General features: G+C 52.6%; 1 protein-coding gene across 1 annotated transcript; it reads right to left on the bottom strand.

The window, feature by feature from the left end:
* Window positions 1-1,586: 1,586 nt before the first annotated feature.
* On the bottom strand, window positions 1,587-8,637 carry CRYBB3 (crystallin beta B3). Its single transcript, XM_044990171.1, has 5 exons — window positions 8,066-8,637; window positions 5,493-5,611; window positions 4,877-5,009; window positions 3,923-4,065; window positions 1,587-1,811 (listed from the first exon to the last, which is right to left on the bottom strand). Exons 1-5 carry the CDS (start codon window positions 8,135-8,137, stop codon window positions 1,646-1,648), a joined length of 633 nt encoding a protein of 210 aa, XP_044846106.1. The 5' UTR covers window positions 8,138-8,637; the 3' UTR covers window positions 1,587-1,645.
* Window positions 8,638-13,330: the final 4,693 nt, after the last annotated feature.

Below are 13,330 nucleotides of genomic sequence, written 5' to 3' on the forward strand. Positions count from 1 at the left end.
AAGTACTAGTATTATTCATGGAGTCCAGTATCAACTCAAAAGCTGTTTGCAGTGTCCCCAAGAAGGCTTCCCAGGAGGTGGGAGATTGTTTTCCCTAGTGGCCCGTCCAACCAGCAATCTAGACTGATTGCTCACGGTCTAGTGGGCGTTCCCCAAGTGTAAACGCATTTGTAATAGTTTCAAGGACAATATTCCGAACTTCAGATACAAAAATGATACATGTGTACAAATAGGATGATCATATTCAGTAAATCAACCTTTCCAATGATACCTCACATGACCTATCTTGCCTAAAACATGCCTTAGTTATGCCATAATCATATTATAACAATCTCTCTGAAGAACATGGGGTGTGATGCCCCACTGTGCTCACAGAGTAACAGCTCTACACTGGGCAGCTGGCCCAGCTGGACGTCCCCAGGCAGTGCACGCCAGCCAAGCAGCCTGCAAGAGACAGTCAGATCCTAAAACAGCCTGGGATCCTTTGTAATGCAAATAGCTCCATTCTCTGCAGCCAGGTACCTCGGCTGACAGTCAGTAACTGAGCTCTGCACACCGCACGGCTGCCCCCTCCCCAGCACAGTCGCTCTAGGAGCTGCCACAGCAGCTGCACTCTGATTTATAGTCCCTCAAATCATTCAGCCTTGTTCTGTACTCAGGGGCTGTGCTAACACAGCTGGCCTTCCCCGGGGGGCGAGACCAAAAGGCAAATGCAGGGGTGTCTGTTTCTCTTTAGGCTGCGTTTTGCAGACCCCTCTCTCTAATATCACATGCAAAGCAGCGTTCCAGTAGCTGGGAGGAGATGCCCACCATACATTCCCCTGGAGCCGCCGGCCTGCCCTTGAAGTGGCAACGGCACGCCGCAGGAGCTCGGGTTGCCATCTCGTTTTGCATGCAGGCAGCGTGAGCTCTGCGAAGCGGCGGCTGAAGGTGTGTTATTTTTGGAGCACTGCAGCCTTTATGTAACAACGTGCACGATTGTTCTTCTCTCCCTTTTGTTCCATGGCTTCTTGCTGGCCACACGCTGCGGCTGGAGCAGTTCAGAGTCTCGCCACCCAGACAGCCCCTCTGACCCCCCTTAGGATGTCACGGAGGCCTTGGCTTACCTGGCCTCAGGGGCGTTCCGGGGCAGCGCTGGTCAGGGGGTTCACACTGTTCAATGACTGGGAACACGCACCAGGGATTTGTCTGGGGCCATAGGTACTCGCACGCCGCACTAGCGCCAGTGCTCACTAGCAGCAGCAGAACCTATGGAAGCCCACGTAGGCCAAGCTCGCCCCAGAGGTGAGAGCTCTGTTAGCCTGTGCTGTAGGGCCAGTACGCAGAGGGAGAAGGCGGTTCCCATCCTGGGCTTCCCTCACATCTAGCCAGGCCCCCGTCCCACTTGGGCAGGGTGCTCATGCCCCCAGGCTGGGAACCCCTGGGCTATGCCAGGAGGCAAGGAGGGCAGCTCTCAGAGCCGCAGCGTTGGCACCTGCCCCCATGACCCGGCCCTCGCCCAGCGGCCGACTTGTGAACACAACACCAGGACAAGCCAGGCCACAGCAGCCTCCAGCTCCGAGCTTTATTGACACAAAACCGCAGGCTATAAATCACATCGTCGTCCTCTTCCTCGGGCGTGGCTGCGAAGGCGCTGGGGCCCCCTTCAGGGGGTCTCAAAGCAGCCGTGTTTGTGCCACTGCTGGTCCCGGACCCGGCGCACAGACTGGATCTGGGGCTGACTGGCGTCCCACTCATTCCAGTGCTGGTACTCGCCCCTCTCAAAGACGTACTGGCGGCCTCGATAGCCGGGGTATTCGTAGCCCACCCACCTGCGGGAGAGGGAGACGGGCCTCAGCACAGCCGACGGGAGCTCCAGGCAAGCTCCCCCGCGCAGGAGCCTGCTGGCACAGAGGGGGCAGCCCTGGCTCCCAGCCATCGGCACCTCTGCTTCACGTGCGCGCCCGGCGCCTCCCCCATGGCTGTGCTCTACCCGGCCACGGAGCTGGTGCTTCTGGGACGCGTGGGACCTGCCGAGCCTGAGCTGCCTGGCCAGGCCGAGCCAGGCTAACGGGGGCTGGAACAGGCTCGGGGGTAGCTGGCGCCTGGACAGGGTTAGATGATGTCGTCTCCCTGCAGCCTCCCTCCAGCACTGCCGCTGGGCCCTGGGGGCCAGTCTATTTCACCCCACGTCGCAAAGTGTGGGGGCGTCAGCGCCGGTCCCTGATCCTGCCACCCAAGACACCGTACTGCACACCCAGGGCCTGGCAGCACGTGCCTCGCCTCAGCACCTCCCGCCTTCCTGTGTCGGTCGGGCCTTTCCCTGGCTGCCGGAGCCACTCAGAGCCAGCCTGGCTCCCCCCGGGGCCAGCAAAGCTGAATGGACCTGGTGCTCAGGAGCGAGAGGCGCTGTCCCTGGGAATATGCCTGCGGCTCATGCCAGGGGTAAAGGAATCAGCATCATTCCCAGATGGGCTGGAGCCATTTCCCAACGTGGCAATGATGACAGAGAGAGAGGCTGCCCCCCACTCGTGCAGGGACCTACAATACAAGCCCAGGTCCTTCTTGCCGCCGCCTCAGGTGAGGGCTGCTCTTGGCATCCACAGAAAGGCAGCATCTACCGGCTGCTGCCCCAGCAGAGCTGGAGGCCAAGGGCCATTCCCCCATCAGCACGGCTCTGCTCAGGGCAGTGCTGTGTACGCACGCCTCCTGCTGTCCTGGCACCCCTGCTGGGGCTGGGGGTCACGGTGCAGCTGCTAAATAAGACCACAGCAACCACAGAATGGCAGGTGCCCAAAGCTGCAGGAGGGGACGGGGGCATGCCCGGCAAGGAAGGGGCAGGAGGTCTGGGGTGTGCGCTATGCCCCAGGAACCAGCAGAGAGCAGAGAATGGGCACCAGCCCCCAGCCCCTACTCACCCACACGGACCAGAACCATAGGGACTGCCCTCTCCCAGGGCAGGCTCCAGCAAGGCAGGAAGTGACACACACACACACACACACACCCCCGCAACAGCCTGGGGACACCAGTGGAATGTACCCCCCAGAGTGAAGCCTTCTCAGCCGCCCTGACCCCCGGCAGGCAGGGCTAGGAGTGGGGATGGGGAAGGGCTGAGATGTTGGAGCCAAAGTCTGGGTGTCCAAGGTGAAAACACCTGAGAACAGAGCAGCGCTGAACCATGATCCTGGCCTCCGGGGCAAACCCAGCCAGGAAAGTCCCCTGCCCAGGGCACGCGGCCCTGCTTCCCTTCTTCCGTCGGTTCATTCAGGCTCTTGGCCCTGTCACTGGAGCCCCCACAGCCAACTCCGAAACAGAGACAAAGCTGGGCAAGCCCCCCCCCCCTCCCTGCCCCGGGATGGGGAAAGGGCTCTAGGCACCTGGGATCTGTCTCTCTGCACCCGCGCTAGGGGCTGCATGGTAGAGCCCCCCCCCCCCGACAGTTCTGCTGTGCAAAGGTTGGGGGTAGCCAGGCCCCAAGGAGGGGCTCCGTCCAGCCTCCGGGCCAGCACTGTCAGGCTCCCTCCCTGCGGGCTGCCAGATCTGGGCAAAGGGGGCAAGTTCTGCTCCTGCGTCTCTTTGGTGGGGTGGTTTGATTGGTGACTTGCTGGGGGTTAGGGGAGAGTTTTCACCCCTGCTCACTGCCTTGGACACAGTTTGTATCAGGCACCCCAAGCCCCTCAGATAGGGGTGGCAGGTCTTTATTTGGCTATTTATCGAAACCTGTGCTAGTCTGTGTAACCGTGTGTTCCTGGCCCTGCCGCCCCACCCTGTGTTCCGCCCCCCCACCCTGTGCTCCGCCCACCCGCTGCATCAGGTCTGTACTTAGCACGTCACTTCTCTGGGGCAGAGTGTTTCTCCCAGTGTGTGTACGCCGTGGGAGCGTAACAGCGGCACTTGGGTGCTAGCGTCACACAGAGGCTGCCCCGGAGATCTCTGCCCTTACGTTCCGTTCAGTGCTTTGATGCTGGCCACGCGGTCCTGGAACCCGTGAGCCCAGAGGCTTGGCACATCGTCATCTACAATCTCCATCTTCCTCCCGTTGTAACCGGCGTTTTCAAACAGGTGGATTTTGTGGTCGTGGCTGTCCTGCAGTGGAGACATCCAGCAAACAAGCTGCTCTCCCCTCCCCTGCCCTGCCCCCCGTCCCAAGGGACCTGCCATGGCCCCCTGCTATGGAGAAGCCGGCCAAGCCACCCCTGCTTGCCCACCTTGTGGAGACATCACTGGGGGCTGAATGCCCAAGTGACCCTGCACGCCCCAGCTGGCGAGGACGGGGAGTGCCTCCACACACAGCCGGCACCGACTGGACGGAGCAGGAGGCTCGGGCGGCCTGGCAGATGCCAGGGCTTGTTTCTGGGCTGAGACAATTGCACACGCCACAGCGCATGGAAGCGTCATGGTGGGAGCCAGACGGACCTGGTGCTACCTCAAGGGATCCCAGGCTCCGCTTGCTGACAGGAGCTGGGAACAAAGCTGCCAAAGGTGAAAGAAACACAGGAGTGCGAAGGGCCCCCACCCTTCCAGCTGACGTGCCCATCCGTGCGAGACGCTGGGGGGAGGCAGGCCCCAGCCCCTTTAGCTTGCTGAGGGCGGAGCTATGTAGGGCAATGGAGTCAGGAAACGTGGGCTCCTTCCCCAGGCTCCGTGGTGGGGGATGAGGAGGGTTAAGTTGACATGAAATAGCCCTGGGGAGGGTGTCCCCTCGAGGGCAGGGCTCACAGGAGAAGCATCTCACTGAGCAACGTTAACCCCCACCCTGAGCCTCTGCTGTGCACCCTCGCTGCCCACGCCCAGCCGTGCTCCCTGCTGGGCCGCAAGGGAGCCCCACACCTCTGGCTCGCCTTCAAGGGGTTCTCTGGGGCTCTCCCCCTCCCAGCGCCGCGCCGGCCCCACTCACAATCAGCAGGGGGCGGACGGACATCAAGCGGTCGCTGCTGTGGCTGTTGGACCAGGAGTCCCAGCGCGGGTAGGCTCCCTTCTCCAGCACGAACTGTTCCCCACAGAAGGCCTGGCCTTCGAACCCCAGCCACCTGCAGGGAGGGGGCGGTACGCAGACACAGGGCATGGGGGCTCCCGCTTCGGGGCTCCCCACCCTGCCTCCTCTCCCGCCTGCTCAGCACGGGGATGGGTTTTTCAGAGGGTGTGTAGCACATCCCCGACACCGGGGTGGGGAGTTCCCCTGGCAGCAGCTGCCGCAGGCAGCCTCAGAGAGGGATGGAATTGAACAGGCCAAGCACCCAACAGCAGGGGATCCCTGCCTCCTAGGGTCGGCCCCACGCACAGGGCTTGGGGAAGGGTCTTCACAGCCCAGCTGAGCCTCCTGCTACCTGGAGCTCCATGGTCCCTTCTCTCCCAGCACCTGGTTTGTGTTTCCCAGGCTCTTCTCCATGGTGCAGAACAAGGGCCCCATTAGCAAGAAACCCATCCTCTTTCCTTGCCGTGGGGGGCTTGCCCATTCCCCTCCTGCATCTGAAGGGCACTACCCCCTTCCATCCGCCGCTCTCTGTACTTACGGGCCTGATTCTACCTGGATCGATCCCACTTTCTCCAGCGCTTCCTCCGTCACATTCGGACTTTCCTCTGTCAACTCACGCTTCTTGCCCTGGAAATTCTCCAGCTCGAAGATGGTGATCTGAAAGCAGAGGCGACGCTCTCACACCTCCACTGATGCAGCCTGGCCCAAGCCGGGCACTAGCGGAAAGGGGAGCTGGCACACAGGCCAGGCTGGCACAGACAAGCTAAACAAGCTCTGATGTGCAGGTGGAGGTGGAAGAGGGAGGAGTCACAACACATGCGCTTCAGGCCATTGCTTCACCAAGTCTGCTCCTCCTGCTCTGTCGCCCATGGGGGAACCCGTGGCATTTCCCTTCCAGAAAGCCAGGCCTGGCACTGGCGAGAACACAGCTGGACACACACACACAAAGCAGGCTGGGTGACTAAGTCGCCTATTTCTGCCTTTGCTTGCTAGTCAGTCTCCTTACAAATGAACCTGGTGTTCCTAGTTCTGCAGCAAACTGTTTAGTATCGACCCACTCCCGTTCGCACAGTAGGTTTGAGCCATGAGTCACACTCCATGGTAACTGGGCAGCACTACGACCTGTCTGAATTCCTTCTACCCTGATCAACAACTGGTTCCAATTCACAAACTGCATCTGCAGGGAGGGACGTGCTTTGTGCTTCACCTCCCCTGATGGCGAGTGCCAGCATCACTCATTTCTGACGTGCAGGTTCTGGCAAGATGGATGGCTCCAGTTTTAGCTTAATAGCCAAGTATTGACCACGGAGCGTCTGTTGAATACAACAAGGCGTGATATCTCATCTGTACTTGGCTGAAACACTGACCACAAAGTGAATGCCTGTCTTCAGGATCATCCATTCAAATGCAAGACCCAAGATCCACACCGCTCACTCTAACAACTCACCTGGGACTCTGCTCTGGTCTGTGGTTTCCTGCCCCAGGGCTGGTTCATTGTAAATAGTTTCCCGCTCATCACTCTCTGTAGATCTATGAGCTTATTACCTGGGTCATTAACCCTGACTAGCTTGGAATGGGTTTAATTTTCACCTGGGGTCTGCAGGGCTGAGCAGCAGCCAAACCTCAAACCAAACAAAACTCCCCAGGTTGGGATTTGGTAACAAATTCAGACAGAGCCTTGGGGGCTTTGGGAACCCTGAATTTCACAGTCATAGGGTGAGCAAGAGGGTTCTGTGATGGAACCATTCATGAACATGTGGGTCCGTACGCTCTCTACAGGGCAAATTGGGAGTTTCACTTTGGACATCACTCTATCCTTGGTGTGAAAGATCAGACAGACCTTTGGGAAAGGAGTCACTGCAGGAGAAGAGCCCACAGACTGAGAACTCAACACAGCTCACCTCAAATGTGCCAGCTCATTCCTTTCCCAGGAACCATCCCCAGGAGCCTCTTTCCAGCCCAAGCCACCAGCAATTAGCAGAAATCTAGGCCCAGGGGCAGTGAGAGCCCATAGATGGCCATTCAGCCATCCAAGCCTTCCAGAAATGAGCCCAGTCTCCCGAACGCTGTTGCAGCGAAGGTGAGCCCAAGAGCCCGAACAGTCTCCTGGGTCTATTCCTCTCTCCCAGCTTCCCTGGCCAAGAACAGCAGCAGAGCATTGTGCTTGCCACCCGTGTCCTCCAGCTGAGGGGAGCGTTGAATTGAGGGACAGTGCAGACTGCTAGTAAGTGGTTGATTCCCTGTGTAAACAGCTATGTGGTGGGAAGTGGGGTCTCTGTCTCAAAGGATAGGTAACGACTGCTTCTGACATTGCACCAAGGGCTACCACTCTAACGCTGCAAGCACATCATAATGTGCCTCTTACTCCTGCACTCCCTATGGAGACCCTGGGTACAACACCCACACATCGACAGACCCATTGCTCTAGCATAACGTGGAACCCCCAGGGACCGAAGGACACTGCCCTATTCCTTCGCACAGTGCAAGATGGAGAAAGGAAATGCAGCACCACCCAAGAGCTGAAGGGCTGAGCTGATGTTCCTTATTCCGAGTCTGTGATAGCAGAGCCGTTACCTCTGCCCTCCCACACCGTAGGGGAAAAACCACACAGCAGAAACACTGACCTGCGAGGTAGTATTTGCATTTATCATCAGGGACTTTACCACCACTCCAGATTGACAGAATTACGCTTCAGACAAATATAGCCAAACTCTGCTGGGCTATAGAATCTGCTTTCTTTACCAGCCAGATAATAAAAGCTAAGCACTGCAACAGTAAACAGATTACCAGGAGATCCTTTGGAACTGACAGACCTTGCAGAAAGCAGCAGCACATCTGGCAGAGGTACTAATAGTAACTCATCAGAACAAAGTCGCACTCCGTGACACTCGGAAGCTGGAAAGATCAGCTCTGGCACACAAGGATCAGATTTAGCTGGGTAATGCTGAAACACTGCTGTGCTGGTAAAGCTCCAGGCTGCTGGCTTTTTAGCCACACAAGCTACAGCATTCCACATTAGTAAGCGTGAGTCCACTCAGAGGCCAGTTATGTTTCGAGAGTGATCCAGAGCAATACGTAACGCTAGTCTGTGACTGGCCATCGCTTTTATACCTTGTAATTCCCTCTTTCGCCAAGATACTCCCCAGCAGCCATCGGCTCGGGGGGACTCTGCCGTTCGGTCATTGTGCCTGAAAGATCCCAAACGGAAAAACGTTAACACTGTCATCCTGACAAAAGTTGTACCCTTATTTTATGAAAAAATACAGCTGCTGCTTCTCTTTCTGGCTTTCATTGGGAGAACAAGCCTGAGGTTGGGTACACAATTTTGACAGGAGCGTATCTGTGCACTGTATTCATAAACCCAGTGATCCACTCTGAACATCTCATCTGGCCTCCTGCATAACACAGGCCACAGACTCTCAACCACTGATCCCTGCATGGAGCCCAACAGCCTGTGACTGCATTAGAAAAACAGCCTCGGCGAAGACTGAAAATGATGGAGACTCACCTGGGAAGCTATTCTGGGGGGTAATTAAACTCACTGTTACAAATCTGCCTCTTATTTCCAGTTAGATTTTGTGTCGTTTCAGCCGTTGTCTCTGGTTACTGCTTCTCTCTCTCCTTGTGCAAAAAGCAATCCCAACTGGAATCACAGCAAAGCACAATCCCACCCGTGGGGTACGATTGCTGGGCCCCTTGTAGGCACTCTGAAGTTTCAGTGATGAGCGCCAACGTGATACATTCATTGTCTTTTCTGAAGTCAGAGCTTCTGATTTGAATGTGCCACAGCTGGCTAATTTTTCCTCCCCCCACCGCCCTCTTTAAGTAGTTTTCATTTAACAGGGCTTGGAGGAGCCAGTGGGCAGGAAGTATAAAGACACTGAGTTCAACTAGTGTCCCGGTTAATTAAAACCCTGTGGTATCATTTCCCCCAAATTTTAACAAAATATCCTGTACAATAAAAGACCTTTTCTAAAACTCCTGTGCTAATTGCTAGAAACCCATTCACATTCAAGCAGAGCTGCTGCCACTACCTCTTCTGGAGTGTTTCAGTTGTGACAGAGCGGGATCAGGGGACAGCACTATTTATGAGTTGTTTCTGAACAGGGCAGCACATTTTGATGCTGATGCAGCAGGTATGTCTCCTGAATTCCATCCATTAGGTTTCATTTCAATAGCAAGGGCTTGCAGCGGACTATGGAAACATTATTCAAATTTCTTCCGGCTTTCCCTTAAAAATATCCCACTCCATTTGCAAAAGATTAATATTGAACTTCACATCAGCACGTTCTCATTGCTCCTTGCCAGATTCTCCGGAAAACTCCTCCTCTGCAGTTTATTGATGTGTTTACACGGAAACCAAGGACAGTGCAAGGCAAAACTCATGCAAAATAGTTACAGTATGTTTCAGGCTACAGAGCGAGGCAAGGCCTGGGCGCTCCAGCCCACACTGGCTCTGTTGTAGCTCTGGTGAAGTGAGGGCTCTTTACCCCGAAGTATTGCAGGGTATTTTGAGGTAGTGTTGCCCAGTGGATAGGGCACTAGACTGGGACTCAGGAGACCTGGTTTCTGTTCCCAACTCTGACATTGATCTGCTGGGTGGCCTTGGGTCAGTCACTTTCCTGCCCTGTCCATCTTGGCTATTAGATAGCAAGCTCTTCAGGGCAGAGGCTGTCTGCCTGTGTGCCTGAACAACGCCGCCCCACTCTCATTAGGGGGCTCAAGGCACTACTGGAAGGCATGGAGCCTATTTGCCACTACTGGTCTGGAGCCTATTTGCAGAGCACAGCGATTGCATTACACGAAATGATGCTACAGACCTAGAACAGCAGCTTTTCGGTCCCTGGAGCCCGATGGCTCCACATGACCAGTGTGCTCCATCTAAGCAGCTGCAGTTCATCTTCCTATTCACAGGCTAATACTGCGTATCACTCGGGTTGGCCTGAGCCCACTTAGAATGGAGAGCAAAGCCAGCATGGCTGTAAGGACACAGGCCTTCATGGTGCCAAAGAGACCCAGCCCCCTAAGTACCCTATGTTAACAGGTTGCTCCTTACACCCTTCCCAACCATCCATCTCTTTGGGGTCTGTGGAGCTGACAGGACTTCTCATAGCAGCAGTTCTGCTGCAGGTGCTGGTGGGGCTCACACGGTTATTGGCCTTCGAGCTGGGCAAACTATCCACAGCAAAACAACTCATGAGACAAACGTAACGAAATGAATCACTAAAGTCGCTCCATTCTGTGCCCTGATCTTGGGTGCTGGTGGGGGATGCTTTAATTTTTGTTTATTTGCAGAGTTGGTGTGAAATCTGGGCACTCCCTTGTCACATCAGCCTGCGTAGGAAGTAGGGTGCCAGACAGGAGAGGGAAACAGAAAAGCATTGGAATAAGACACCTACTGCAGCTACTGCTGCATCTCTCCCAAGGGTCTCCATTGTGTTAATGGGAAGCATCATGGTAACGACAATATCACTAATGTACCTCAGAACTGGTAAACTTTCTGTCCGAGACCAAGATACCACGGCAAGAAGCATGGCCGAGGCAGGCAAACTGGGAGAGTGGTCATGAAGCAAGCTACTTAAACACAGGCTAAGGAGAACTTCTAGGGCAATATACTCCACATGTTGGTTAATAGGAACTGATAAATCTTAAGAGTTTTGTACTGCTGCCTGTCACTGTACTATTTTAGCACCTAAATAGGCAGGGGAAGGTGAAGTTACCATTTCAAAGGTACTTCTGTCATTTCTATTTTCAATATCACTTCATATCAGGCAACAGGCAATCACACGCAAGGGTAAAACTGGGTTGTGCATGAGGTTACACAATGACCAGATTTAATGAGAGAATGGCTATGCCGGGAATTGTGGTATGCTCGGATAATTACAATGTCTTAGCAAAGCAAAAGTATCCATTAAATACAACTGGCATCCAAGCTTTGTACTCTAATTTATTGTCATTGTTTGAATGCAACACATTTTGTACATGCAAAGATCCACCATGGACAGCAGTTGACTGTAGTTCACTTTTATTGCAGTTCCTCGTCACACGTTCATCTGCTTTTCTATTGATATGAAAACTCTTTGTTGTAAAATATAAAATTACTTCTGTACAGAACACTCAGGGGAGGGACTGGAATGGGATTCATTTGTATCTTTTACCAAACAAGACACTGTAATTTTCTCTTTTTTTCTTTAAAAATACAGGTACTTTCCCATATGTTCATTTTCTTGGTAACATTTATTTTTGCAATGACTAAAGTGCCCCAAAATCCTGCTTCATTTTCCAAGTTCATGGAATATGCACATAGATAAGGCAGTTGCAAAACATCACAGAGGGTAGGGATAATATATTGTACTGATTTTTCTTTCCTAACAGAACTCAATTTCCTCTTGCTGTCAGCTTCTTTAATCCCTTTGAGAAATGCTCACAGCACACTGTTAGAAAATATAATCTTTTGTAAATATCTGGCAACGCTAAACTTGGAATCATAGTCATACAAGTAGATACACAACAGATAGAATATCTGTATTACTTAGGAAACTATGTAGTACAAAATATTTTCTATAGCACAACATATTTATTCATTGTGTGATCCATATTTACATGTTCTATAAGGCTATGCAGAATGATATAAAAGTTTGTATCTATACAATAGCTCCTTTAAACAGGCTTGATACAGTCAGCATGTTCACTATGGTAAGAAGAAAATACATAAGCCACACAACCTTCCCCCTCTCTCCAAATTCCATCAATAGGATGAAAAAATAATTTCAACACATTTTGGTAAAAATATTTTCAACTGAGGGATGGGACAGACCAAACAGTGGTTTGAAGTGCTTCAGAGAAAGCACATTGCTATGAGAAAGGATTTCCAATCACCCTGGATCTGACATATTTCGCATACGGCTCACCACACATTCTCCCTGCCCTGTATCATTGTCATCAAGAGCCTGCATTGACCAAACAACCTTCGACTCTGGTATCCTGGATGACTGAGGAGTCAGAATATTGTGCTCATTGGTCCATACTCAAACCCGCTGTAAAAGGCAGCACTCCACAGATGTTAATGTGGTTGCAGCCAACCAGGGAAGCCTGGTCTTCACTCGGGGGGAAAAAGGTGTGTTCTTGGCTTCAGTGAAAATCCTAGGTAACTAAAAGTAGAATCCTAGTGAAGAAAAGGCAGTTTATTGCTAGCAAGTCGATTCAACAAACAAACTGCCTTGTCTTTACTAGGACTGTACTTCAAGTTAGCTAACTTGAGTTCAGAACATCTCTTTTTCCTAGTGAAGACCAGACCTTACACCAAATCTGGATTTGTCCCTTCGTCCTTGGGTTGGGTTAATTAGCAATGCACTGTTAGCACCTAGCAAGCTTAGCTGCAGAAGTGGGCTGTGAGCGCTAAGAAAAGAGGACATACTTTGTAAAAAAAGGGGGAGGGAGGAGGGGGCGGAGTTAACATGCAGAAACTGCTGAGACCCTTTCTAATCTAATGTTTAAAGGCCCAACGTTGCCTTCGGATATTGGTGTAAATCTCGAACCCAGTGAGAGCATCACACGTGCCACAGGACAGAATTTGCCTTACCCACTCAGGGACTTAGATGATCCTCATCACTGTCGTATTGGAGTGCCTCTGACGTGGGTGTAAGGAGGTGAGCTCCTACCACTATGTATGGGGTGAGTAAGGGTGAACAATGTGGTCTCTTCAGTTAAACAGATGCTGTAATGGCAAACCAGCATGGATTGGTTTGTATGAAGGGCAAATAGGAGAGAAAGGAGTTTTCAAGGTAGTGCAGAGTTCCACATTCATAGATCATTCCCGAGAGGCCATGTTAGCAGACACCCTGCCCCACAAGGACATGTTGGCTTGCTTTAGACTGTTTATTGTATTACTTAAATTCAAGAATATTAGAAAAGAACATTTACCTCCAAGCAGAAATTGTTTCATGTTTTAAATATGAACCTGTGCAAAAGAACTTAAAGATTGTCAGCATTGTCAACTACATTCTTTTCCTCCTGAGATAGCAGATTCTCTCTTACGCTTTAACCTGCCTGCACTGTCCAACTGCAGAAGTCTGGATCAGTTACAGTGATCAGTTCAGTTACAGCTTAGCCTGACTGAAGGGGTTTTATACTTCACTGACACAGAAAGGTATTTGGATGGTAATAAGAGACCCTGGGCCCAACTAGATTGATAGAGTTTTAACATTCTATGGAACTGACCCTTTTGGCCTACTCGAAGAAAACCAAATTCCAGTAAGTTAGCAGTGAACCTTTACCACCCTCAGAACAGCCATATTGAACATATATGCATCTCCCAAATAATTACATTTCAGTGACTTCCATTATATTTTACAAAACAGACCATGCCTAATTCAT

The sequence above is a fragment of the Mauremys mutica genome, chromosome 16 (assembly GCF_020497125.1).
Source record: "Mauremys mutica isolate MM-2020 ecotype Southern chromosome 16, ASM2049712v1, whole genome shotgun sequence".
Taxonomy (NCBI): domain Eukaryota; kingdom Metazoa; phylum Chordata; order Testudines; family Geoemydidae; genus Mauremys; species Mauremys mutica.